At 41.6% G+C, this 23,871-nt stretch overlaps 1 protein-coding gene and 1 long non-coding RNA gene across 2 annotated transcripts in view; one reads left to right on the forward strand and one right to left on the reverse strand.

Annotated features, from left to right (window-relative positions):
- Positions 1-23,871, reverse strand: part of LOC114452123 (A disintegrin and metalloproteinase with thrombospondin motifs 20) — a 62,827-nt gene that overhangs the window by 7,799 nt on the left and 31,157 nt on the right. The window contains exons 16-29 of the mRNA XM_028431252.1: positions 21,780-21,875; positions 19,770-19,936; positions 19,531-19,660; positions 18,707-18,833; positions 18,414-18,624; positions 17,867-18,031; positions 17,206-17,376; positions 16,291-16,410; positions 15,632-15,739; positions 14,004-14,168; positions 13,123-13,392; positions 11,702-11,863; positions 11,401-11,577; positions 877-1,044 (exon numbers count right to left, since the gene is read on the reverse strand). Coding sequence (XP_028287053.1) covers positions 877-1,044; positions 11,401-11,577; positions 11,702-11,863; positions 13,123-13,392; positions 14,004-14,168; positions 15,632-15,739; positions 16,291-16,410; positions 17,206-17,376; positions 17,867-18,031; positions 18,414-18,624; positions 18,707-18,833; positions 19,531-19,660; positions 19,770-19,936; positions 21,780-21,875 — 2,237 coding nt within the window. The remainder of the gene's footprint in view (positions 1-876; positions 1,045-11,400; positions 11,578-11,701; positions 11,864-13,122; positions 13,393-14,003; positions 14,169-15,631; positions 15,740-16,290; positions 16,411-17,205; positions 17,377-17,866; positions 18,032-18,413; positions 18,625-18,706; positions 18,834-19,530; positions 19,661-19,769; positions 19,937-21,779; positions 21,876-23,871) is intronic.
- LOC114452124 (uncharacterized) lies at positions 2,566-5,237 on the forward strand. The gene is made up of 3 exons (XR_003672236.1): positions 2,566-2,836; positions 3,593-3,646; positions 4,494-5,237. It is a non-coding gene; the product is annotated as an uncharacterized LOC114452124 (long non-coding RNA).

A 23,871-nucleotide genomic window follows, 5' to 3' on the forward strand; every position in this document is an offset into this window, starting at 1 on the left:
ACATTGCACACTTCAAGTATTCACTTGACACATGCTTTCAAATATGAAAATATTTTGGTGTAGTTTTGTGGATACAAAAGGTGATTGATGGGTCTGTGGCCTAAGGTAGAAGGACAGGAGTTCTGCAGTTCGACTCTCTGAGTGTTAACGCAGAAGGTTTAAAGTCAACAATCATCATCAGAAAAAACAAATAATTTCAACCTTCTTCTCCAGATATTTGGATTTGACATCATCTCCACCTCATCAGGGTTCATCTACAGTTAAGAGGAGCTCACTGGTTGCCATTTTGACAGCCATGTTGTAACCAGTGCTGCAGTTGAAGAACTTTCTGAAGCTCCAAGACACCAACATCCACAAAGGGACGCATGTACTCCACAACTGCTGAATTAAGGTCACAAACTATCATCTTAACCATGTGTTTGTATTGGCAGTCAGGTTTGGCAGCATCAGTTTTAAACACATTTGGCTCTCCGTGTTTATCTCATTAGGCTTATAATGCATGTACTGAACGTGGTGAGTGTGTGGTCTGATAAAAAGCTTTCAGAGAAGCTGTAGAAGATTTTAGTGTTTTGTCTGAACATTTTAAACCTGAACTATAAATGTCAAGAGCACTGCATAAACATTTTTGCAAATCCAGCCTGCTGTGTTTAGTTTGCACTTGAAAGGAAAATGACACATTAATCTTAAATAGGAGTAAACTGTGTAGTGATTGGACAGGTGCTCTGTGTGTACATATGCTACATCTGCAACCCTCTGGGAAGCTTCCGACTGTGTTTGTGCTCACATCTCAGCTGCTAGCCGCAGTCACGGTCCCTCCTCAGAGGCTACGACTACTATCCGAGACAGAGGAGAGACAGCAGAGAAGAACAAACATACCTCCCTCCACCTGTTGGCTTTCCAACTGGGGCATCCTCGAGCGCGGCAGGCCTTCTGTGTTCTGGGCCGGGGAAGATGAGTGCAGTGGTCATCCTCTATTTTGGTTTGGTTCTGGTAAACACAGGCTATCTCCCGCTGCTTGGTCCCCCGACCACAGCTTACTGAACACTGGAGAGGGGAAAGAGAGAGAGAGGGGGATGGGTGGAGAGCAAGAGGAAATGTCAGCAAAGTTCGTACTGTAGCTAAGTGGCGCTAATACCGCTTGTGGTTACAATAGTGGATAAACACTTTTTGCATTGTCTATTTTTGTTAATGAATCCTATGCAACAAAATTACACAAACCAGAAATTTAATCCCCGTACCATCTTAATCCCCGACTTTTTTAGTTGAACTAACCCTTTAGACATATAACAGAAATCCTAATTGGCATCAACACTGACATAAAACAATATTTCACATATATATACATAATATATATATATATATATATATACATAATATTAATATACATACATATACACACACACACACACACATATATATATATATATATATATATATATATATATATTCTGATTTAGACCTCAGTGGAAGAGCCACTGGTGCACCACACCACATCCTTGTAGCATTTCACAGCCAACTGAACACACTGCAAACAAATTTATGTCAACAACCAAAACGGATTTCACCAAAAACCTTTTGTCAAACATTCACAAGCTGATGGAATGCAGGCAACTATTTAACCTGTAAACAGAGGAATTACTTTCGGAGCTGCTGTAAATGGCAGAGGCCGACGGAAGAAGGGTGGAAAGGATGCAGAGAGGGAAGCGTAGATGCACACACGGCGAGACAATCATCTGGTACCAATAAAGAACTTAAAAAATACTTCAGGAAAAGCTAGACAACGAAGGAGGAAGAGGGGAAAAGAAAAACATAACGAATAAAAACCAGACACTCTGATGAAAGCTCTGAAAATGGCCTCTTGAGAGGAGCATGAGATGGTACATGAAAATATTCTAAAGACTTCTCTTCCTCATGAGGCCAGACAGCAATTAGGGTGGCTATTTCAGCCTGTCGAGTGAGCGCCCCAATACAAAGCCGCTCCAAAAATGGGGTGCTCGAATCAAATACACAAGATGAGGAGACTCATATTTTCCAGTCCAGATAATGAACATAATATTGCATTGTCCTCTAATTATGTTCTCAGAATATTACATAACACTATGATTTTTTTTTTCCCGTGTGCTGACCATCCCACAAACGATGACCTATAGAACTTGCACAAGAGGATTTCAGTCATTTTCTGCTAATCCTTGTCTGTTCAAATGAAGCCTTTTCTTCCTAAGTAGTGGTGCAGGCAGTGGTTAACACTACACACACACGCATCATACACGTGGTAATTACTGAGGCATCTTAAACACAGGTCTGGCTCAGCTGACGGAGGACATCAAAGAGGACATCCTGAGCATGGCAGATTCACAAAACCGCTGCACACACTTACTCAAAAATGATAACACAACTCCCTGTACCCCAGACAAGAGCAGAGACAGGCAAACATGCTGGAGGTGGGGGGGGGGGGGGTGAGGGGGGTATAGCCCCTCCTTACTGCTGTAAAAAGCAGGAGGGCAAAAAAAAGAGAGAGAGAAAAAAAAAGGGAGGAAGAAAGGAAATCGCAGCCATACGGGCTGCGCTCCCCCAGCTGAACTGTATCTGCATTTCAACGGTGTGAGAAAAGACACTACATGGCAGCGACGTGTTCCTCCTGCTACCCTGCCAAGCTCATCTGTCAGCCATTAGTTAATCAGGGCTGGTAATGCGGGGCACACACAGAGAGAGCTGGCACAGTATGTGGGACCAGAGGACAGCTTCACCTCTGAGAGCAGGAGGAGGGGGCAAGGAAGGACTCAGGGACCTCTGCTTCAACCACTGCTGCCTTATTCACCAACACCCACTCCCACAGGTAAGACTGCTCTACTAATCACTCAACTGCTGCTTTAAATATGACCAGTTTCTGTCTTGCTGCTTTCTTGGAATAGCTGTTGAATTTGTAGCATGTAAGAGTCGTGTTTAAAAGTCATTTCAGTGTCTTGTACTTATCCATTATTCATTTATCTGAATGTGTTGTGCTGAGGGCTTGAAGAATGTAAGGGAGAGTTCTGAGTCTCTTTAACATGAAAGAAATGATAAATCTACAGGTCACACGGGAAATGAACCAGTCCTCAGACAGAGCTGCCCTCCCACGTCGCCTCTGCAGTTCATTTCACATGATAAAGTGGCTTATATCTTATATAATCTGCTGAGGATCGTCTCGGCATAATGTGGATTACTATAAAATGGAATGACTCAAGTGCTTTAAAATTGAAAATCAGCCAAGTTAAAAACAGCTTTTTCTTTTCAATGCAGATCAAAACGCAGAAAGACACAAGTGATATTTAAAGGCAGACAGCTCTTAATTATTCTGCTGAGTGACTCTGAAGGCAGCTCTCTTGTTTTGATAGAGTTTCACAGTTCTGGAACAAATCACATAATTGAGTGCTAAACCAAACCCAGCTAATTCATGCCATTTCTCTGTGCTACAAAAACCATAAAACAGCCCCAGAGAGCTTTGGGAACAGATGTCTGTTTATGATTACACGAACGAAATATGATTTCATGAAGATGTCAGATAATCAGACTGATATCGGATACTTTCGTGTGCGTAAATGTCTTCGTGCAGGTCTGGCAGGCGGCAGCCTCAAGATGACCCCACCCACTGCATTACTTGCTACAGGTAATAATATCCAATAGGACACATGGAAAGAGTTAGGAATCAGAGAGAGAGAGAGAGAGCTGACTGTAGTTTCAAGAAACGTCACTCAGCCAATATGGAAATCAAAGCAGCTAATACTCTATAGAACCCCTCAGAGGGAAAGCACCTGGCTCAGATATGGTGTTTAAAAACACATTTATTTGGCCAGCAATGCTTCAAGCAGTGCATGAAAACATTTGTTTTCAAAAAATCCTCCAAAGGTGAGTTTAGCCAAATGATTTTGGCAGCGTAGCCATAAAACAAACTGCTTGTTTTTAGGACATAAACTCAGATGTGAAACAAAATCAGACACTTAAATTTCATCTATAAACATAATCCCATCGGGAGTAATGAATAATTAGTAGACATGACCTTGTATATGAATCTATATTTTGTAGTTCCTAGTAAGCACACATTTCAAAATGTGAGTGCCAAGGTCAAATTCCAATCACATTGCGGCACGCTCGCTATGCAAAAGGATGGTAATACCAAGCATATGGTAACTGCAGTTACATGGAGTCTTCAAAGGAGCTCAGCGCTGACCCAGAGCAAGAACAAACTTGCAAGTGTAGACTGCAGGAGCAGAGTGTAGAATTATACCCTGGGCTACATGTTGCTGTAAGGTTACAGTACGTTTGAACAAAGCCTAAAGCTCATGCTGAATCTTAATTTGTGATAATTGGGAACTGAATGCCTGCAGATAAAGCCTGATGAATCAGCATAAGCATGTCCAGAGGAAAAATGTTCAGATGAAGAATGAAGAAGGAGGAGGAGGATATAATGTTGCAGAATGTTCAGGTTTTTATCTGTTCATGGTCTTGTCTTGCAGGGAGGTTTTAAAAGACAGAAGTCTGAACGACACGTTATCGACATGGGAACAGCTGGTAAGAGCGGCGTCATGGGACAGAGGAATGTCAAGAGTCACAGTTCTTTTATCCATCCGACGCAAACCCCCACCCAGTCCTCATCTCACGCTATCTCTAACAAAGTTTATTCACTTCATAAGACACTTTGAAGTATGATGGATGCAACAAATGTAATTAATACAAATGCATGTTTTATGTGGTGATGATCTTCAGATGTGACGAGTTGATTTTGTAATATTATTCATCCCAGGATACGGCTGATTGAACGATGTGGAAATTATGTGTCAGCTACAGAAAACTCCTGATTGGCTAAAACTAAACAGCACGTTCTGCACTCCACGTCAAAGTACGCCACCTTAAAATAGTTTAAATAAACAGCTGGTTGAGCAGTCATATACAGCGCCCTCAACACACTTTCCGTTTTAAGTCAACACCACTCAAAAAAAGGTAACATAAGTAAAACTGAAATGACAAAACAGCCAAGTTTAAAATGTCTAAACATTCCACTAGGACTTTTTTTCCATGTTATGCTCAAACATCCAGAAAATGAAAACTCAACAATTAATATTGTGAAGAATTGCCAAAAAAAAAGAATGAAAAACTGGCTAAATTTTGATAGCAAACAGCCAACCGGTTTTGAAGTTATAAAGCAGCGACCTTTGACACAAGGCGCCCAAGTCTAACTCCCTCTTCCTGCTAAATGTTACACAGCTGCTTTTCTTATCTGTCATAGCAACCAGCCTGCCACAGCTTGCAGAGAGGGGAAGTATGGAAAAGCTCAGAGAAGTGGAAGAAGATCTTGACCTTGGATTTTTTGTTTACAAAAAAAACAAATGGTAAAACAAATTCTGGCAGTGGGTGCAAAAGAAGAAGAATCAAGAGGTGATATTTGTGCTAATTATTTATAGACAACAATGTTTATGCATACTTAAGTCTTTGTACTCAAACTCCTTGCTTAAAAATGTATTAATAGCAGTTTTCTGGTGTGTCAGTCAAGTGCATCGATGCTACCACTCTGACCGAACCTCAGGCCTGGATTAACATCACAAGACACGTATTTATTGTTATTTAATACCTCAGTGAAACAATTAGTGATGCCATTTCAGAGTAATCTCAATCTCAATCTCAATCTCAGCAATCTACCTTCCTATTGTCTGTGAGCACTTCTTTGAAGAAATAACTTTGATACGTCGTGCATCAGGCAGCGCCTCACATACTGGAATCTCTGCCGACTTTGACGATAAACATGTAGAAAGAAACCTGACAGGTATGTCACAACGAAAAAGCAGCACGCTGTGACTCCAGGTAGAAAGCACACTGACATCTAGATAAGGTAAAACGTCAGTATTCAGGGTTTTATGTTAGCTGAAGTTAACTAATAGTGGAAGTAGGTTAAGACCAAGCGGCAACCTTCGGGGCTCAAAGTGGAAGCCCATGCGGAAGTGTCAAAACTTGTAATTCACGCTGCAACAGCTGGGGGTTGGCTCCAAAAGCGAGTAATTTCCCATAGACTCCCATGTTAAAATGGCCGACTTCACAGCAGAAATTAACATGTTTACGGCCTGGTACAAAAAACCACTCTGGTCTCAGATGATAGGTTCTCTTCTAGTGTCAATTGTAGGGGGGGTGAATTTTTTTACAACCCACTCGTTTCAATTGTATTCGGACTTAAAATTATGCATAATTATGGGCGTTGCCGCTTGAGTGACAGACAGTTGACGTATGAGTTTCCTGCTCCCACGATCGCCCTCCCCCCTAAACCCCGCTCGTGCTCCCCCTCTTTGTCCATATTTGAGAGTTTTGGCGGACGTGACGCTGTCAACATGGCGGCGGTCATCACGTCCCGGAACCTCCCACCGAGCCTCAAAACAGCTCTTCAGAAACAAACGGGTGACGTCACGGAAGCTCTGTCCATAGTTTTTACTGTCAATGGTTAAGACACATCTATCACTTTCTCTCACACAAGCAGGAAAAACCGCCACAAACTCCATTTCACTCCATCAACTTGATAGCATCAACAGGCCCAAACAGGACCAGGCCCCATCCAGTCTGAGGCGGTAGCCTCATGTGAGAAGACTTTTCATTTAAGAAGCGACTCCTAGAGGCTTAGAAACACTTTGCAATCCTCCAGCTGAAGAGTAGAGGAAAAGCAGATGCTCTCTACCTGTGTCAAAGTGAGGCCATGCTCCCTGTCATTCCTATGGGGCCGGGGCAGACCAACCTAAATGCTTCCAGACTCTCATGGCCTGTCTCCTCTCATTTCGTCTCACCGCATCTGCTTCCAACTGGGATCACCCACAGAACAACATCTATCTTCACTAGATGGGCTCTTCTCTTAATTTATTTGAATGCCCTGTACAAACTCATTGTGGTTATCCCTTCAGGGGTGGCTTTGCTCCAGCTGCTAACTGCTGCATAAACTACAATAAGGTATGAGGATGTTTATGCAAGCACTCCTCTCAAAAAAAAAAAATTTGTTACACGAATGTTATACGACTGCTTGACCTAAAAGGGACTTCTATCCATGATATAAAAGCCATGCTGCAATATCCAAATATTTAAAATCTGATCTTCTGATCTGATTTTCTGCCTCCCAAGACTTTGCCAAAATCTGCAGGCCAACAGCGTTTGACTTTTTACCCAGATAATTAACACCTGAACCGTTTTGCTTTCTCTTCAAGGCCAAAGTGAAACATTATCTACTAACTCAAGATTCAAAGCAAAAGCCATGAAACAACCAAGTTAGTGAGCACCCAGATGGCCCCTTCTATTCACCACAAATGGACCGCATCAGGAAACACAAGCTCAGTGATGTCACAACCAGCTGACCCCAAGGTGACAGGTTTGGAGAAAGCTCTTGCCCAACGCCCTCAGGCCAAAGTCAAGTATGGTCAATGTTGTGCATGTGTGTTTCATTTGAAGGAGCATGATTAGTTCGCAGGCGCTCTCCTCATGCGATCCATGGGAAACCCTCACATGACAGGAAACGACGTGTTTTTGTTAGCAACACACAGGCATAAATTACTGAAATGGTTGACAATTTATCAAACACAGCTGCATTGTTGGTCTCACACAGTTGACGTTGACACTGCTTTTAAGGCAATTACCATTAGTTAATGATATTTACATTCCTGATAGTTTATGTTGAAGCATCTGTCTGCAGTGCTGAATTTGTGCAATAAATTTGATAATTGTTTTGTGTCTTTTCTTTTTTGAATAAATATGTTTTGATGACATTATTTAGAAAAACTAGTCTAAATAAGCAGAGTATTTTTAGACTAGAAGACATTTTTATTTAGACCTTACTTTTTCTTTTGTAAAAACGTTCTAATAAATATATAGTGTGGCATCATATACATATACCTCATGTTTACATATGGTGCATGCGAGCCTATCTCTTAATAAATAAATAAATTACAGACAGGGCTTTGGTTAATTTTATTACAATGATTGCTACATGTGGAATAATATATCAGTGAACTACATAGTCAGTAAGAGGTTTAACAATATATAATAATATAAGATTTTATAAGGAATTATATAAAGCATGTGTATTTATTTTGGTATGTGATGTAAGTAAGGTAAGGTAAGACACCCTCAGAGGAGCATATCACATATTAACCCTCTGTGGTATCTAAAGAGCAGTTCCACAAGGACTTTATATACTTTATAGATGCTCTGTTTGTTATAGACTCTAATGTATATAACATTAAGTAAATACTGGGTGTTTCAGCTCTCAGCATTTTGGATCTCCTCAACTAAACAAACTTTGCCAGCATGAATTAATACCAATTAACTGCTGCAGTAAAAGTAATACTCTGTCGGTCTCTTGCCAAACGCATTACAGAGAGCTCCATTAATGCAATGGTAAACAGATGTGCCACCCAGCGCCAGAGTTTGATTTGGACTGTGTATATTTTCTCCGGGGAGATTACAGAATAAAATGTTCAGAACACATAAAAGGAAAAGCCCTGCAGTGTTTTACACTACACTGTGCCAAGGTATGTGAAGTATTACACATACTATACAAGCTGATTTTAAGTGTGCCCCCAAAGACTGAATTATTATAAGGATTACAGAGAAAGACTGGGGAAGTCAATTGAGGGTCAAATACCAAAATACCCATAATGGCCAACGACTGAAGGCTTTAGGGTGTTTTAAAGAAAGTGTTACACATACTGTATGTGCGCTGCATACATATAGTGACTCCTAGTGATTACTAGTGCACATATATGTGTATGCATGTAAAATATTGCATTGAGAAACAACACAAATGTCACAGTTATGTTTCTTTAATAGTCTTTACAGTTGAAAAAAAGCTAATTGAACATATGTACGTATTTTTGCATGTGAATGAAATAAATAGCGAAAAGAACAACAACGAACCAAAATATGCAAAATAAAGCAGAGCTGTGCAACTCTGCACCAAAGGATTACAACACAAAAAGAGTGGGTGGGAGTGAACCTGCCATGGCTGAGGAGTCTTTGTTGCAGTGGAAGACCTCACATGCTCACACTCTCACACACACACAGACACACACACACACACACACACACACACTGAGAAGCAAAAACATAAAGAGGGAGGCTGCAGACGCCCTCACTGGGAGGATACCAACATAAACACAGACCCAACTGCAACACTTCACCTGAAATATGTCATGGTGATGTTATGTTGCCTTAATCCAACTGCAGTTCAGACTGCTTAGATTAATTGGAACCTAAAGATGCAAAGAAACCGGTGTTTTCAGTGCCTGACTGTGTTCCCCTGGACAGGTAACTGGGTTGTCACGGTTTAATTGTAAGTTAAACCAGACTGAACAGCACAGAGAAGCACAGTTTAATCTGTTTTTTTAATCTGTTGCAGTCAACACCACTGCAGCCAGGTGAAGGGTTAAAGCTGGTTGAACTTGTGTTTAGTTGCTGCTTTTCTCTGCTGGCAGATTATAGAAGGTGTGTGATTCATTCAGTAATTTGTGCTTATTCAGTTAAACAGGGCTAAAGCTGTTCACTGGGACTTTGTTGCCCTGTGTATGGGGAGTGACAGCTTGATGCAAAAGGAGATTCAACTATCCAAGTGCAGACAGTTTGAAGGCAACATTTTTTGTTCGTTATTGATTGTGTATCAATTTTGGGTAACCAAAATCATCTGCAGCGGCAACAGCAGTCATCTAGAGTATGTGTGTGATTACTACCTCTCCCTCTCTCCAATCACTGACAATGATTATGTCACTGCTGCTGCAGATCACTTCCTGGAGAACAAAGACATGGACTTCAAAGTCTGGACTAAGTGTGTAAATGTAGGAGTGGTTGAACAATAAATGTGTGTAAGCTTCCTGAATTTGACTTCCAACATATGCCATGAACTTAACAAGCAGCCCTTGTAAGTTCTGTGGGTCAGCAAAGGCCAAAGGATCAATTGATATAGAATGACATATAATTCAAGTAAAGTGTTACATCAGTCAAAAAATATTAAAGCTGCAAAAATTAATAATCTATTGTATACAAATAAATAATCCTTCAGAAATAAAAACAAAACAAAAAAACGAAGAAAGACGAACAGCAACAACTGACTATTTCTTAAAGAGGAGGTATCTGTGTGCTTAGGTTTGTGGTTTGTGTTATGGAGAAAGCTGAATAGAATATAAGCAACTGTTTAATGTTTAATAAACAGTTGGTACCTGGGATTAACAGAATAAATACATGTATTTTAATCCTGTAAATCTAATAAAACTCTTCACAATACAGATATGTCACCACTACATAATGCTAGCACCTTTATTTTAGGGAAAACCCAATCTCAACTGACTGTCTTTCACAGATATTAGGATTAAAGTGCCCACCAATGTGATGAACTGATAATCTGACTCATTGTTTTTGGTGTATGCCTGATGGCTCGACTGTGTGAACCTGGTACAGGAGGTGATGAAGTGGTACTGTAAAGCGTTCATGCCTGTAATCCTTTTCCTATGTGATACAGACTGCATTATACATACAGACAATATATTTTATTAACAGTTATAAATATAATATTAAAAAAACATTCTCATACTCGAATGCTTCTTGTTAAAGTATTTTGCATTTTAAGGCACTTTTTTTAATAGTCTTTGAATATCGTTTTTATCTTTCGTTGCATAGTTTTGAAGACGGAGATGAGGCCGTTGTAAGTAAAAACACATTATCAAAAAAATAAGCATAAAACATGTTTAGAAAATATTTTCCTCTGTACAAACTGTGTTTACTCATAGAGATACGAGAGGTCAGAATGAGAGCACCGGCGACATATTAAATATTCAGTTACGAGAACTAGCTACTTGAAAAATAATCATACTGTACATAGATACATATACAAAATACACCGACAGTCATTTGTTGCTGTTCAAAAAAAAGGTCATAATATTAACTCTTATACACAAATATACACTTGTGTACTTAGGATACAGGGTGAAGACAGCGGTAACAAAGGACATTTACTTCACGCCTCATATATGAAATAAATATTTATGAGTTATGCCTAAAAATATATGGCATTGTTGGACAACGCTGCCCTGATTTATAGGTTTTAATTTGGAGCCTTGGCTCAGAATGGGATTCATGTGTTTTTAATGATCCCCTAAGTGGAAAAAATGTGTTTCTTTTAATTCTAATCAGCACCATGCCACTGCAGGGCCCACCTGGGTGGGCTACAGCCGGCCAGTCAACAGTGGCACCAGATTTCCAGCACATACTACATAATCTTCTCTGGTTTTAGGCTTAGAACACACTCAGTACACAGGTCTTATTTCTAGCACACATTGTGTTTACTCACAGTGACGCACCCTCAGTGGGGAAGGTAGAGTGTTAAAGTAAAATGAATTAGTACTATCGTACCGGCTTCCATGGTCGGCGGTGCCAGGAGGCAGAGCCCGGGCAGGGCTGCAGGTTGCACTGCTCCATGTTCAGCGGCTTGTCCAGGATGTCACAGTTGTAGTCGTTGAGCCTCTGTCCATTAGGCCGTTGACAAACCACCAAGCGTGTCCTCCTTCCTCCACCACACGTCTGAGTACACTGTGGGGGTACAGCAAATGGAAAACTATGGTCAGAGTTCAATCAGCACCAGAGTTTGTTCTAACAAAAGGGAGGACACACAGAGGAGATGTCATGAAGATTATGACCCTAAATATAACCTCACCTCTCCCCAGACGCCGTAGTTCCACAGAGGACAGGGCCCAGAGTCACAGCTCTTAGACTCAGCAGGTTTGACCCTCTCATCACAGTAGCTGTTGCTGCGCCCATCAGCGTCCTGGCAGACCACCACTCGCCTCTGGAAGCCTCCTGCACAGGTACTGGAACACTGTGGAACACACACAATATAAGGCCTGTTTGTGACCATATCTGAGAAAACGGTGTGTCAGTAATCAAACTATTTATATTTCCTTTGTTTAGAAACCACAACCAGAGCCAGTGCACACCTCAACACAGCCTGTTTTGCTGCATTAAAGACCAAAACCCAGCTCAGTGACAGCCTGATGCAGCCTTGACCAGAGCAGTGGGTGCACTTTCTGCATCCAATTAAAATGACTCATCTCCACTGTCAACAGAATTGAGTGAAGTCAGTGCTTTCAATGTGTAAAGGCTAACAGCACTAAGTGAGCCTGAACAGCTGTATGCAGGCAAATACTTGTGATGTCCTCTTGTTGAAAGACTGAAGAATGTTTAAAGGAGCAATGGGTCAGTTAGCAGTTAACTAGAGAGTATTCTGCGCTGTAAACAAAGTTGCTCACTTCCCTACAGCATATACAGTACAGTGATTCTGTTGCGGGGGGGGGGGGGGGACTGACGAGTGTTTACAATCCTCTGGTCAAGGTGGGATTCGTCACTATGGTACCCATAATATATAGACACAACAAACAAAAAAGGAAAGTATATTCCCACTTTAGCTGTGCTATAAACACACCATGTGAAATGAAGTGCGAATAATAACAACATACATTAAAACAATCACATTCGCACCAATCTTCAAACCTGCACACAGGCAGATTTTAGACATGAAACTGCCAAACAAGGCTAAGAGGAAGAACTGGGTGAACTCTGACAAAAATAGCATTCTCGCTGCATTTGATCCAGCCTGCTTCAATGCCAAGAACATTAAGAGCCTCAGCGAACTCCGAACCATTTAGATATGTTTGTGCCCAACTGATTTCAACTGAGGAATCAAAGCGCTACCACCAGGGAAGCTAGATTTTGTTTCTTGATTACACAGAGTGCTGAATGTCAATACACACACTGACACAACATATACTGTGTGTTTACACTTAGCAGTCTTCAGTATGCCTTCCAATCTGTCCCTTGGTGCTGTTTGTAAAGTCCTTTACCATGTATGGCCTTCTGCCCTGGGTAACGAAAACATCTGCTACCTCACCCTCCAACTTAATGTGTTCACAAGAATGTGTTTACAGACAGACACACACAGGCCGTTTCAACAACATGTGTCTGGCCGTACCTGACCAATGGACTTTTTTGAGGGCTAATCCCCCCTGTAATGTCACATATTCTGACAATTAATTAACAATCCCACCATATCTTCAAAGATGTTAAACATGTAAAACATACTGCGCCCCAAGGCCCGGTCCTCCACTGGTTGTCTGCTGAGGGCACATTCCAACTGCTGTGCCCGGGATGACGTCCTGGGTCCTGAGGATACCCGTAAGGCTGGTCATTGATCCGCTGACGGTGATAGAAAGAAGAGCAGGGTGCAGCAACACACTCCTGTTCTGTCACAGGCCTCTCATCAGGGTCACAGAAAGCCTGGTCCACTGGCTGGTGGTAGTTAGAGCAGACCACTTGTCTGGTGGTTCTTCCTGTGCCACAAGTCACTGAACACTGAAGCAGGGGAGAGACAAGTAAAGTGTTGTAAACAGACAGGTAAAAATCTCCAGTCTTTTAGTCTTGTTTTGCTTTTATTTTACTTTCCACTCCCGGCTGACCTTGTTTGACCCATTTTTTCCTCCCTTTTTCAAATTTTATTTATTTCTCAAATGAGATTTTTGTGGGAGATCTTCCAGGTTTTAAATTGGCCCTTCATTTGAATGTGTTTTTCTCATTGTGTGTTCCCATTTATTGTTTCACAGTGGGAAGCTCCATAAGTCTGTAACTGAATACAACGGGAGTTGAAATCAACTTCATGTGACATAAATCTAATAAACGTAAGATTTTCTCCTCTGAGAGCTTTTATTTGGGCTTTTGTATTTAAAAGGATTTTGTTTCGCATGAACACAAGATTAAAAGATTACTGTAAATCACCAGCTCCACCCTCCCACTGGTTTTAAGTGAGATCAACAACAAGTTTTGGATGAAACATCAAAAACTTAATTGTTCGCGATCACAGCTGCTCTATGCGGATTTTAACGTTGCTTGAAAAATGAACAGAACGATCAGTGCACGTCGTGGAAACATCTGTACTGATTGGACACAGTTGGATTGGCTTTACTCACAGGGGACCACTCTCCAGCATGCCACTGGCCACAGGGGCTGAAGCAGGGGGAGAATTCTGGTGGGCGGGGCAGGTGACTGCAGTATGATTCGTCGGCCACTCCTCCCTGGGCATCTCTGCAGCTGACGTAACGCGCCCGCTTCCCCTTCCCACAGGACACTGAGCACTGGAGGACATGCAGATACAAGCAGAGCTGAGATTATACACTTGTTTCATGTGGTAATTAAAAAATGCTTTTTTTATATGCAGTTTGATGACACTGACTCCAGTTTGATGCCACTGACTCCATTATACTCATTCTGAACAACATTATTATGATGTATGGTTTGACTGTTTAGAAAAAGCTGCATGGCATTAGTTGGTTTTCTGTAAGATCTAATTTTCCACACAGACAACCAAAAAGATAATTGGAGTATACTTCATATTGTGTTTATATATTTGCAATGCATTAGTGCACTAGACATATAATTATAAAATAACATGAGTAAGCTGTGTGCTTTGTGTTGTATGTTCCAGAGAGCTCTTTGAAATGGATTATGAGTAAAAAAAACATATTTTCACAATGATGCACATTGTATATATTCCCATTGTTTTGACTCATCAGTTCCTATGAGGGTAAAAGACTTGTAGGCACTTTTTGTGGGCTTGGATTTCTGGCACCACGCACTCACATTATATGAAATAACAGGCATTCTCTTAGACTTATTTTTAGGCTATAATATATCAGGCAACAATTCTCCATGAAAAGGATATATGGAGGCTCACCTGGTGTCAGAGAGGAAAGAGTGTAGGCCATGTTCTTCCATTGCCAGTGAACTCAAATAACTTCCTGATCAAGTTTCACCAGTTTATACTCTATAGGTGTGTTCATGCCATCTCAGGACATCATAGTAAACATCTCTGAAGGGATGAATACCTAATGCAATCAAATGGCTCCAGCTCAAACAGGCATGTTAACATCCCTCTCATATCAATGGCACTCTAAAGAGGACGACAGCTCTGCTGCTTAGGGAATGCATGCATGTTTATGTGTGTCTGTGTGTGTGTGTGTAAGACCACACTGGCGCTGGCCTCCTTGACATGTGAGCACACACCGACTTTCAGACTGGCAGACAGAGTTCAATCTCAGAAACCGTAGACTTATGTTTAGATGGAATCTGGTTTTGATTTGCCACAAGTAACAATGCAAAGTATTGGAGAGATGGAGGGGCCTCTTTGCTCAGACACTGGAGCCTGCATGTGTCTGCATATGTGTTTGTGTGTAGATGCACAGGGGGTAAAAGAGACAATGCCAAAGAGGATAATAGCCTTGTTTTGTATGCACTGTCAGAGCAATGCCGGCATATACAATGAAGTCAAATATATCACCTGATATTTGTAAACACACAAGAGACCCGACATCACGGAAGCATGGTTTCATCATAGAAAAATACACACGTATACAAGCTGCTTCATCAAAATTCTCATTTATCATTCCTGGTCAAAACCCAGCAGATAAATTCCCCTCAAGCTGCACAGAGTAGTGTGATGATTTGTTTATCATTTAACAAAAAAACCCACTGATTTTGTATACTCTAGAGATTATAACGTGCTTTGACAAACCCACTGAACCCTAATTTGCTTTCTTACCGCAGTCCAGGAGCCGTATCTCCACTGAGTCAGGAGCTGCGCTGAGTTGTCAGGACGAGGTGTGCTTTCTGGTGAAGAGGCCCATGGACACGCTGGCATCTCACAGTCCTGCAACAGGTAAACACAAAGTGAGGTGTTCCGTCACAGGGATTTCATTTCCAGCTTTGAAAGATCTCCTCATTTTTTTCCAGCTTTGTAGACCCATGTTTAACAATGTCTGCTCATATCAAGATGACCTTAGTCCAACAGCCAACTGAGGTCACCTGTCTGGAGACATAAGGTCACCAGAAGTTAGAACCCTTTAAGGCTCCCTACACTCAAACATGTTGTTAGGGTCAATGCATCCTTTGCTCACCAGAAGTATGAGTGTAATGTGAGCTGCATTAATAGAATGTTTGGTAGCATTATTCATCTGTTAGGTAACCTGCACCAGTGTGATGAATGCAGAAGATGATGCAGGAGGTATTTAACAATTAATACAATAATAATTAGCAGGTTTATGTTAATGGAAACATTAAAGTTTATATTTATTGGACACACAAATTCAAGGAAAATACTGTACTGATCATATATGATGTATCAGATGATGTATATTACATCTACATTGAACTTTTGCCTATGTAAACAATGGGTGTGTGTGAGTGGGTGTGTTTTTTAACCTGACTGTCTCTGGGCCTCGTCGCAGCATTGCACTCCCTGTCGTCTACTGTGTTGCCATAGTCCCCTGACACACATCTCACAGCTCTCATCTGGTAGCCATGGCCACAGGTCACCGCACACTGATGGACAAAATTACACACATACATACACAGAAACACAATGAAAGAGATGTCCAGTCAATCTCAAACTCTATCTAAGTATGTCAAGGTTGATATCTTAGACGGGGCCTCAGTCAAGGTCCAGCTCAGCAGAGCCTAGTTAAGACCATCACATACACACACGACCCTTTACCCAATTCCTAACTCACATATGAGGCCATGAGAAGAGGAAATGTGCCACGGGATAGGTTTATTTGAGCAGCAAATTATAATTACACAAGCCAATAATGAGCCGATACGTTCCAGCTTTGTAAATACAGCTATCTGACTTCATACAAACAAGTGTGGGGTTAGATCTTCATGAATAAACTACATTCTAAATGGTCAAAGACCTCCATTCATACATTCAATTTGTGCTTTAGCCAGAATCAATTCAGAAATCTAGAGGTTGTGTCTGTGCACATGAGTGTGTGTCTGTGCACTGTGGGTCAAGTTTAGTCTGCCAGGATATAAGGGAAAAGTGAAAGTACCATGGAGGAAATGGCAACCGGAGCCACAGAGAGCACACTCCTCTGTAACTGGCCTGTATATCAAGTTACCAACACACACACACAGACTAGAAATACACACCATCACTCTACAGATGCCGAATTCTCTCTTCGACCACACAAACTCACACACACAGACAGCAACACACAAAACCCATTTGTTCATTTGTTCAGTGAGACATTGCATCAAGTCACCTCGCCCCACTGTGTGTCTATGTAACCTCTGTGCATATATGTGTGTGTCTGTGTGTGTGTGTGTGTAACTCACCTCTCCCCAGACTCCAGCCTGCCAAGATGCACACTCAGGCAGCTCGCAGCTCCCTACAGTGGGTGGTTTACTAGATGAGTCACAGAAGTGCTCACTCAGCTTTTCCTCGTCAGCTCCCGAAGTGCAGGATACTTGTCGGTGCCTCATCCCTTTCCCACATGTCACCAGGCACTGGAGGAGAGGGTGTAGCAGTATGATAAAAAGGCGACAGAAAACTGTCTGTGAAGACATCTCCTAGGTCCATGTACAAGTTTAAAAGTTTACCATACGTTTCGGAAGATGTTTCACTCCCCCCTGACTGGCTTCATCAGAACTGATGAAAGTGTTACAGTATTTCTTTATGATGTAATTTATTTATCACACATCCCCCTATTTTAATGGGACAGGACACCCACATTTCTATGCTTCTGGCTACACTGAGAATGAAACGTATAAAAAAATGAAATATAATCTTCTCATTCTTAATAAATTGTTTGGCTAGCAGAATACCTATAACTGTATTATGTTTTTTGGCAATGTGGTCCAACCCCTGTATTAGATTAGACTTTACTTCATTGATGAGTGCTTTAGCAGATGGCTGTGTTGAAGTTTGGAGTGGACACAACTCCGAAGATTAAAATGTTACTGTGCTGCAAGTGTAGATGTTGGGTCAAGGTCTCACCTCGCTCCACTCACTGACAGTCCACTTCGGACAGGGCTGGTCATTGCAGGTTTCAGTAACCACCCTCTGATTTTCATTGCATTCCCTGTCCACCAGCCGCCGGCCCAGATTGTTCATACAGTAAGACTCTCTGCTACGGCTCCCATGTCCACATGTCTTAGAGCACTGTCAAGCAGAAATACACAATAATGTCATGTTTTACAGTTTCTGTAAAGGTCCTTGAATTTATTATGGGTGACATATGGTTTCTATTGGAAACCAAATTGGATCTTAATAGTAATAATTCAGTAACTATTTATTTTACAAATCTCAAAAAAAGCAAAGAATTCTGCACTCAACAGCACAATTTAAAAGTGTTTGTACAACCTAGAGTTTTTGGCTCTGCAGATAGAGATTGCTGTCTGTATATTATATAGCACAAAAGAGCCGACTCAGCTTGTAACGACAGTTATGTTATTTCCACAGAGGTGGTAGAACTTTTTACAGGATGACAATCTAGTGCATTTAGTGCCTAGTAACTAAAATAACATGTTTCTGCTGGCTGTACCTGTGACCAGGCACTGTACTGCCAGCTCTTCAGCAGACAGTCCCCGTGGCAGGACTCTCTGGTCTGAGGTTTGGTGACATCTCCACATGCACCAGTCTCCATCCTCTCACTCTGCCTCTTCATCTGGCTGTACTTCATACACTGAACATCCAGGCTGCGATAACCTGGGCCGCATTTAGCTGAACATTCACTCTTTCCAGCAACATGCCACCTGTGAGAGAAAGAAAAAAACTGTTAGGCTGTGAGTGATCGCAGTTTGCTTTGTGACTGTATGTGTTTGCAATTATGCGCACCTGACTTCACAGTCAGTGTTGCAGGGCTCAGTAACAGCAACAGGACGAGGTAAATGTTCACAGCGTTGGTCAGATACCTCTAGGTGATCGCTCTTACGGACACACACCACTTTTCGTCTACGCTCACCTACAACAAAAAAAAAAAAAAAACACAAAAAAATGCAAGGTTTGAATCAGGCAACATCTGGCAGACTCTACTTGTCAGAATATCACATTTCTTCACCTTTAACAGGTCCAACCAGCTTTCTGACATTCAATCCTTCATCATACGGCCTAAGGGGTTCATGTTGGTCTCAGACCTAACAAACACATTTCTTAAGCAGATCCTACAGTGCCCTCTGACCTGCTGGGAGCCTGAATAGCTTGCTTCTAAAGGGAAATTGGAGGGGCTTAGTTGGGTTATGGAACAGGCTAAGGTGAAGGTGTTGGCCAACGTGATTGGTCGGGGTGAGATTGGGGTTACCAGGAGAGGGATTTATGGACAAAGGATGAGGGAGTAAGGTTTTAAATCCAGGTGTGTGTAATGGATGCAAGAGAAAAGCTGATCCTAATGCGCACTGACATCTAAATTCATATAATAAAAGTCAATGTAAGACGCATAATAGAGCCTATAAATTTCACACTTTAACAGATTTTTCGTTTTTATACTCTACAGTTTGACTCCACAGCAATAAATCTTTTTTCACACTTTGCAATGTGAAATAAAAACAACCCTACAACTAAACAACATGCAAATAATTATTAATGAATCATGACTGCCAAGAGCTCTCACATTTTCTGCAGTTGTAAAACTTTTTAAGATTAGAAGCCAGTGGAGGTCTTACCCTGACAGATGCGGTTGCACTCGAGCCAGGAGCCTGAGGGATCCCACAAAAACTCCTCCCTGTGTTCCTCAATGGGTATGTTGAAAGAGTAACGCACATCTGGGTTGTAGAGGTTCCCCACACACAAGACCTGTGGAAACAGTGGTTAAATACAGCATTCCTTTGGACAGAGGAATTAAGCCCAGTGTGTCAGTACATGGAGAGGGAAGGAAAGACCAAAGGCGGCATCCTCCTAATACCTGTAAAATGAGCTCCTCCTCAATGCGTTCGGTGCAGTTGATGCGCTCGACTTTAGTGTCCGAGCCACTGTACTCGATGACAGTTCCCTTGAAGTTGATTTCCCTTTTGAACATGGCCACTACAAAATTCCCATTCAGAAGGAAGTTGGACTGGCTATCAGATAAAGCTGGAACAAGAAACAGACAGGTAGGAACAACAATTTACCACCAAGGATAGCATTTACATTAAGAGAAGGAATTTTTGGAGTCTCTTGTGATTTGATGGAAAATATGAAATATGGAACTTTGTTGTTTGAGGCAATACGTTGAGTAAACAGCCTTTGACTTGCAAAGCTATTGTTCTGCAAGGCCCCAGCTGCAAGGGAGGTATGTTGAAACACTGATGGCACTAAATTGTAGTTATTTGGAGTTAGACTGCGTGACTCTGCTCTATGACTGACACTGAAATGCAAACACAGGGCTCTCCACTGAGTGCAAATACAAACATACACATAAACATAAACATAAAGCCATAATGATCACCGCCAACCACCTCTTTCTCTGGCTTTCAACACTACACTTACAAGTACCGCACAGTTAATTACAATATGCGAGTGCATGCCAAAGCAATGTACTTAAATTAAGTCTCTGGAAAGGACATTGTTTACAATTGAGCCTGTGTGTTGTTAACTGCCAGCTAGTTAATAACAAAGACCTACAGATTCTGGTTGTCATCAATAACGCTGTAAAGAAAAACATGGTAATATCTTGGAAATGTGCAGATATATAGCCACACACACATGCAGCTCCAATAACATCATATTTTCTAATGGAGGTTTCTTTTACTGAATTAAACACACAACACTCTGTGTTGAGCATAGCTTCAGAGGCTAATAATACATAATTAAGTTTGCTTGTTTATTTTTAGTATTTAGAGTAGTATTTTTTTTCCTATACTGCATTGGTTGTGTGTACTTGCACGGCTCAGTGTATGGTGTGTTCCTTTTGAACCTGACCAACCCAAAGGTCAAAACCCAAGATGGCTGCTCTGTGCATCAATGGTAAGGAAAACTGTAATAATATACAATTGTAACCATTTCTCTAAATGTATCTCCCATTTAACTGTTGTATACATGTTTCCATAGGATTTGTGCTTCTTGCACATCAAGCTTTCCAAATGTTGCTTCTTGAATGAGGTACCAATGTCCAGCTTTAATGTCTTCCTTACATGCACAAATAGAGTTTTCTTCTTCTTTGCACCCAAGCATAATAAGTAGGCAAAAATGTTACAGTAACTTCCACATAAGCGATTCTCAGTAAAAGACTAAACAAGTCTGACACAAAGTGCAGTTGTGGCACTCGGGAACAGCGGGGGTCACGCCTCTCACAGCAGTGTGGCAGTGAGCCTCTGCCAGATGTGTTTTCTGACACACTTGACTTATAACATTTTGAACCTAACTTGAACCGGCACCCACCCTACAATGCAAGCAAAACTCCTCTTTTCTGTTGGTCCTTTGCTCACACGCACAGACAGAAGCACACACTTACATGCTGAGCTAAGGTGGGTCTATCTAGCCTTATACCCCAGTATCTACTTTCATGGGCTCCACATGCCCCTAATTAGCACTTATTGCGGCCTCATTTATCTTTCTCAGTGCCTGACACTCCATTTGCTTTCCCAACCAATCCAGATGGACCAACGCCCTGCTTCCGCCATGCTCAGTACAATGACAGTTTCCTCTCATTTATGAAAACAGTTTGACAACAGTTTGGCCCATGTCTCTACACAACCCTTTTTTCCTTTTTTTTTTTTACTAATGCCTGCCTCTGCAGCTTCAGGCCATGGGTCACCAGGGCTTGGTGGTTTATGGTAATATAAGGGTAATGGCATTGACCTATGAGATGAGAATTGAAGCCGCTGTAATGTATACATCTTATTAGGTTGGACCGCTTCCACTGTAGCTCGAGTCTCCTAAGAAACTTGAGAAAGTGTTGCTTAAAACCACAACCTTGCACTGACAGCATACTTACCGAGGTAGTTGTCATCTTCTGGCTTTCCAGAGTAGCTGACCTGTTTGATGTCAATGTTGGTGGCTCCGGCTGGGATCCGCACCACTGTGTTGTAACCTGAAAAAGAACAGAAAGCAGAGTGAGGACAAACTGCACAATTGTATTCTAAAAAGGGGAATAAAGTAGCTGCAAAACATCAGGGAACAGTCCCACCTTGATTTTGATAATAGCTTCACTATGCTACACCAAACCCCAGCCAGGGAAGTCCAGTTCCAACCACCAGAGATTTAAATGTCACACTTGGAAAAATACAAAAAGGTCTACTGATCTCAAATAACCTGCAGGTGGCCTTGTTTTAGTCCCAGAGGCCTGACTGTGAAATGATATGTAATTATTCCCTGGACCTACCTTTGGCCTGCAATTACTACACTGGGCCTGTTGTCCCATGATAAACTAACACAGAAAATGAATGAGCATGAGAGAGCCTGTGAAAGCTAAGAGGTGAAAACAAGAATGTAGATATATGGGGGTGTATCGAGTGCAAGGGGAATAAGGTAAAGCAAACAGCGTTTTTTTTCTGGTTTGATTTAGTTCCTTGATGAACATTTGATACATTTGTGATCCTTAAGTAAACTGAAACTCACATTTTAAATGATTATAATCCTGTTTAGTTCTCAAAGAGATCATCACTGCTGTGATGTTGGCTGTGATGTGACTGGTAGGTACTTTATCAATACATTAACATTTAGTCTCTTCCTTCATTGTTCAAGAATTTAACCCAAATGACTGGAATTAAAGTAAAAGTTGACATGATCAGACGATTTGACTGACACCTTGAGCCACTCGGGGGCAGCACTTAGTTTACATATCTTCCTTTCTTCCTCTCAGACATGCCGATCTTTCCTGTTTGTGTTGTGCTTGTGTACCTGTTTTCGATTGAGCAGGGTCAAAGAGCGACCGGCTCATTCATACACACCAGAAAGAAAAAGAAACTACTTTGCATTTTCTCTCACAATTCCTCCATGTTCAGCATGTTTTTATGTGTCATGTCAAAGTCCCTGCCAAAACGCTGGGGAAAAGGATAAGCACATAAAAACATGTGGTGTACCAACACACACCACCAACACGGTCCTCCTCTGAGGCAACATGGTATTCACAAGCCATTAGAGGCCTTTGAGATCCCCCCCAGCTTAGCAACTGACCACACATGCAATCCTTCACTTGCCACAGAGTGACCCAGGAATGAATAGCAAACACACCACCCTGTAAAAAAACAAAAAATACAAAACACAACCCTGCAGCACTCAAACAACACTGTTCACCTCAAATACATTTCTGTCTGCCATCAGTAATAAACAAACTGATGCAGACTTGACAGTCAGCAGAAGATGAAGGCAATGGCAGTATATTGTTATATTGGGACTATTTTGACAGTGGAAGTGGTGCTGTGGTTATTTCAGAAGAAAGTCTCTGGGTCCATTACTCATTATAATCATCTATGGATGGCAAGTAGCTGGAGCATATACCAGGGATTAATTAATCTAAGTGTGCGGCCCATAAATGTGTTTACATGGAAGAAATGGAAGAATATCAGGTCTTGGTCTTAGCTATATAAAACAGCTTCCAGAGACAGAACAAGAATGTGATTTGGCTTGGACACAGTCAGCTCATCAGTATGTTTAGTCTGGTGAGGAAGGTAAATAAGAAAAATAAAGGCTGAAACAGAGAAAAGACAGCAAAGAAGAAATAAAGAGACATCGAATGAAGAAGAACAAAAAAAGTGAGCGACAAAGAGACAGGCTCAGACCCAGGAGCAGAGGGATATCCTTCCTGGGCTGCACTCCCACTTGTTCTCTCTTTGTCGTGGATAAGCCAGGTTTCCAGGACTGAGGTCGGCCTGGTTTGTTTCTTTCCCCAAAGAAAGCAGAGAGAAAGCAGATGGATAGAGATGCTACAGTTCTGTGCTATGAGCGAGCTTGATGAAGGACACACCCAGGGCTTATTATGCTAATTCTTCTGCTGTTTTTCTGCCCAGACGTTAGAAAAAAAGAGGGTTGGATGCGATCAGTGGTTGGCCCACACTGAAGCACTGCATTAAGTAGGACTGTTCAAA

This window comes from Parambassis ranga, chromosome 19 (assembly GCF_900634625.1).
Source record: "Parambassis ranga chromosome 19, fParRan2.1, whole genome shotgun sequence".
NCBI lineage: Eukaryota > Metazoa > Chordata > Actinopteri > Ambassidae > Parambassis > Parambassis ranga.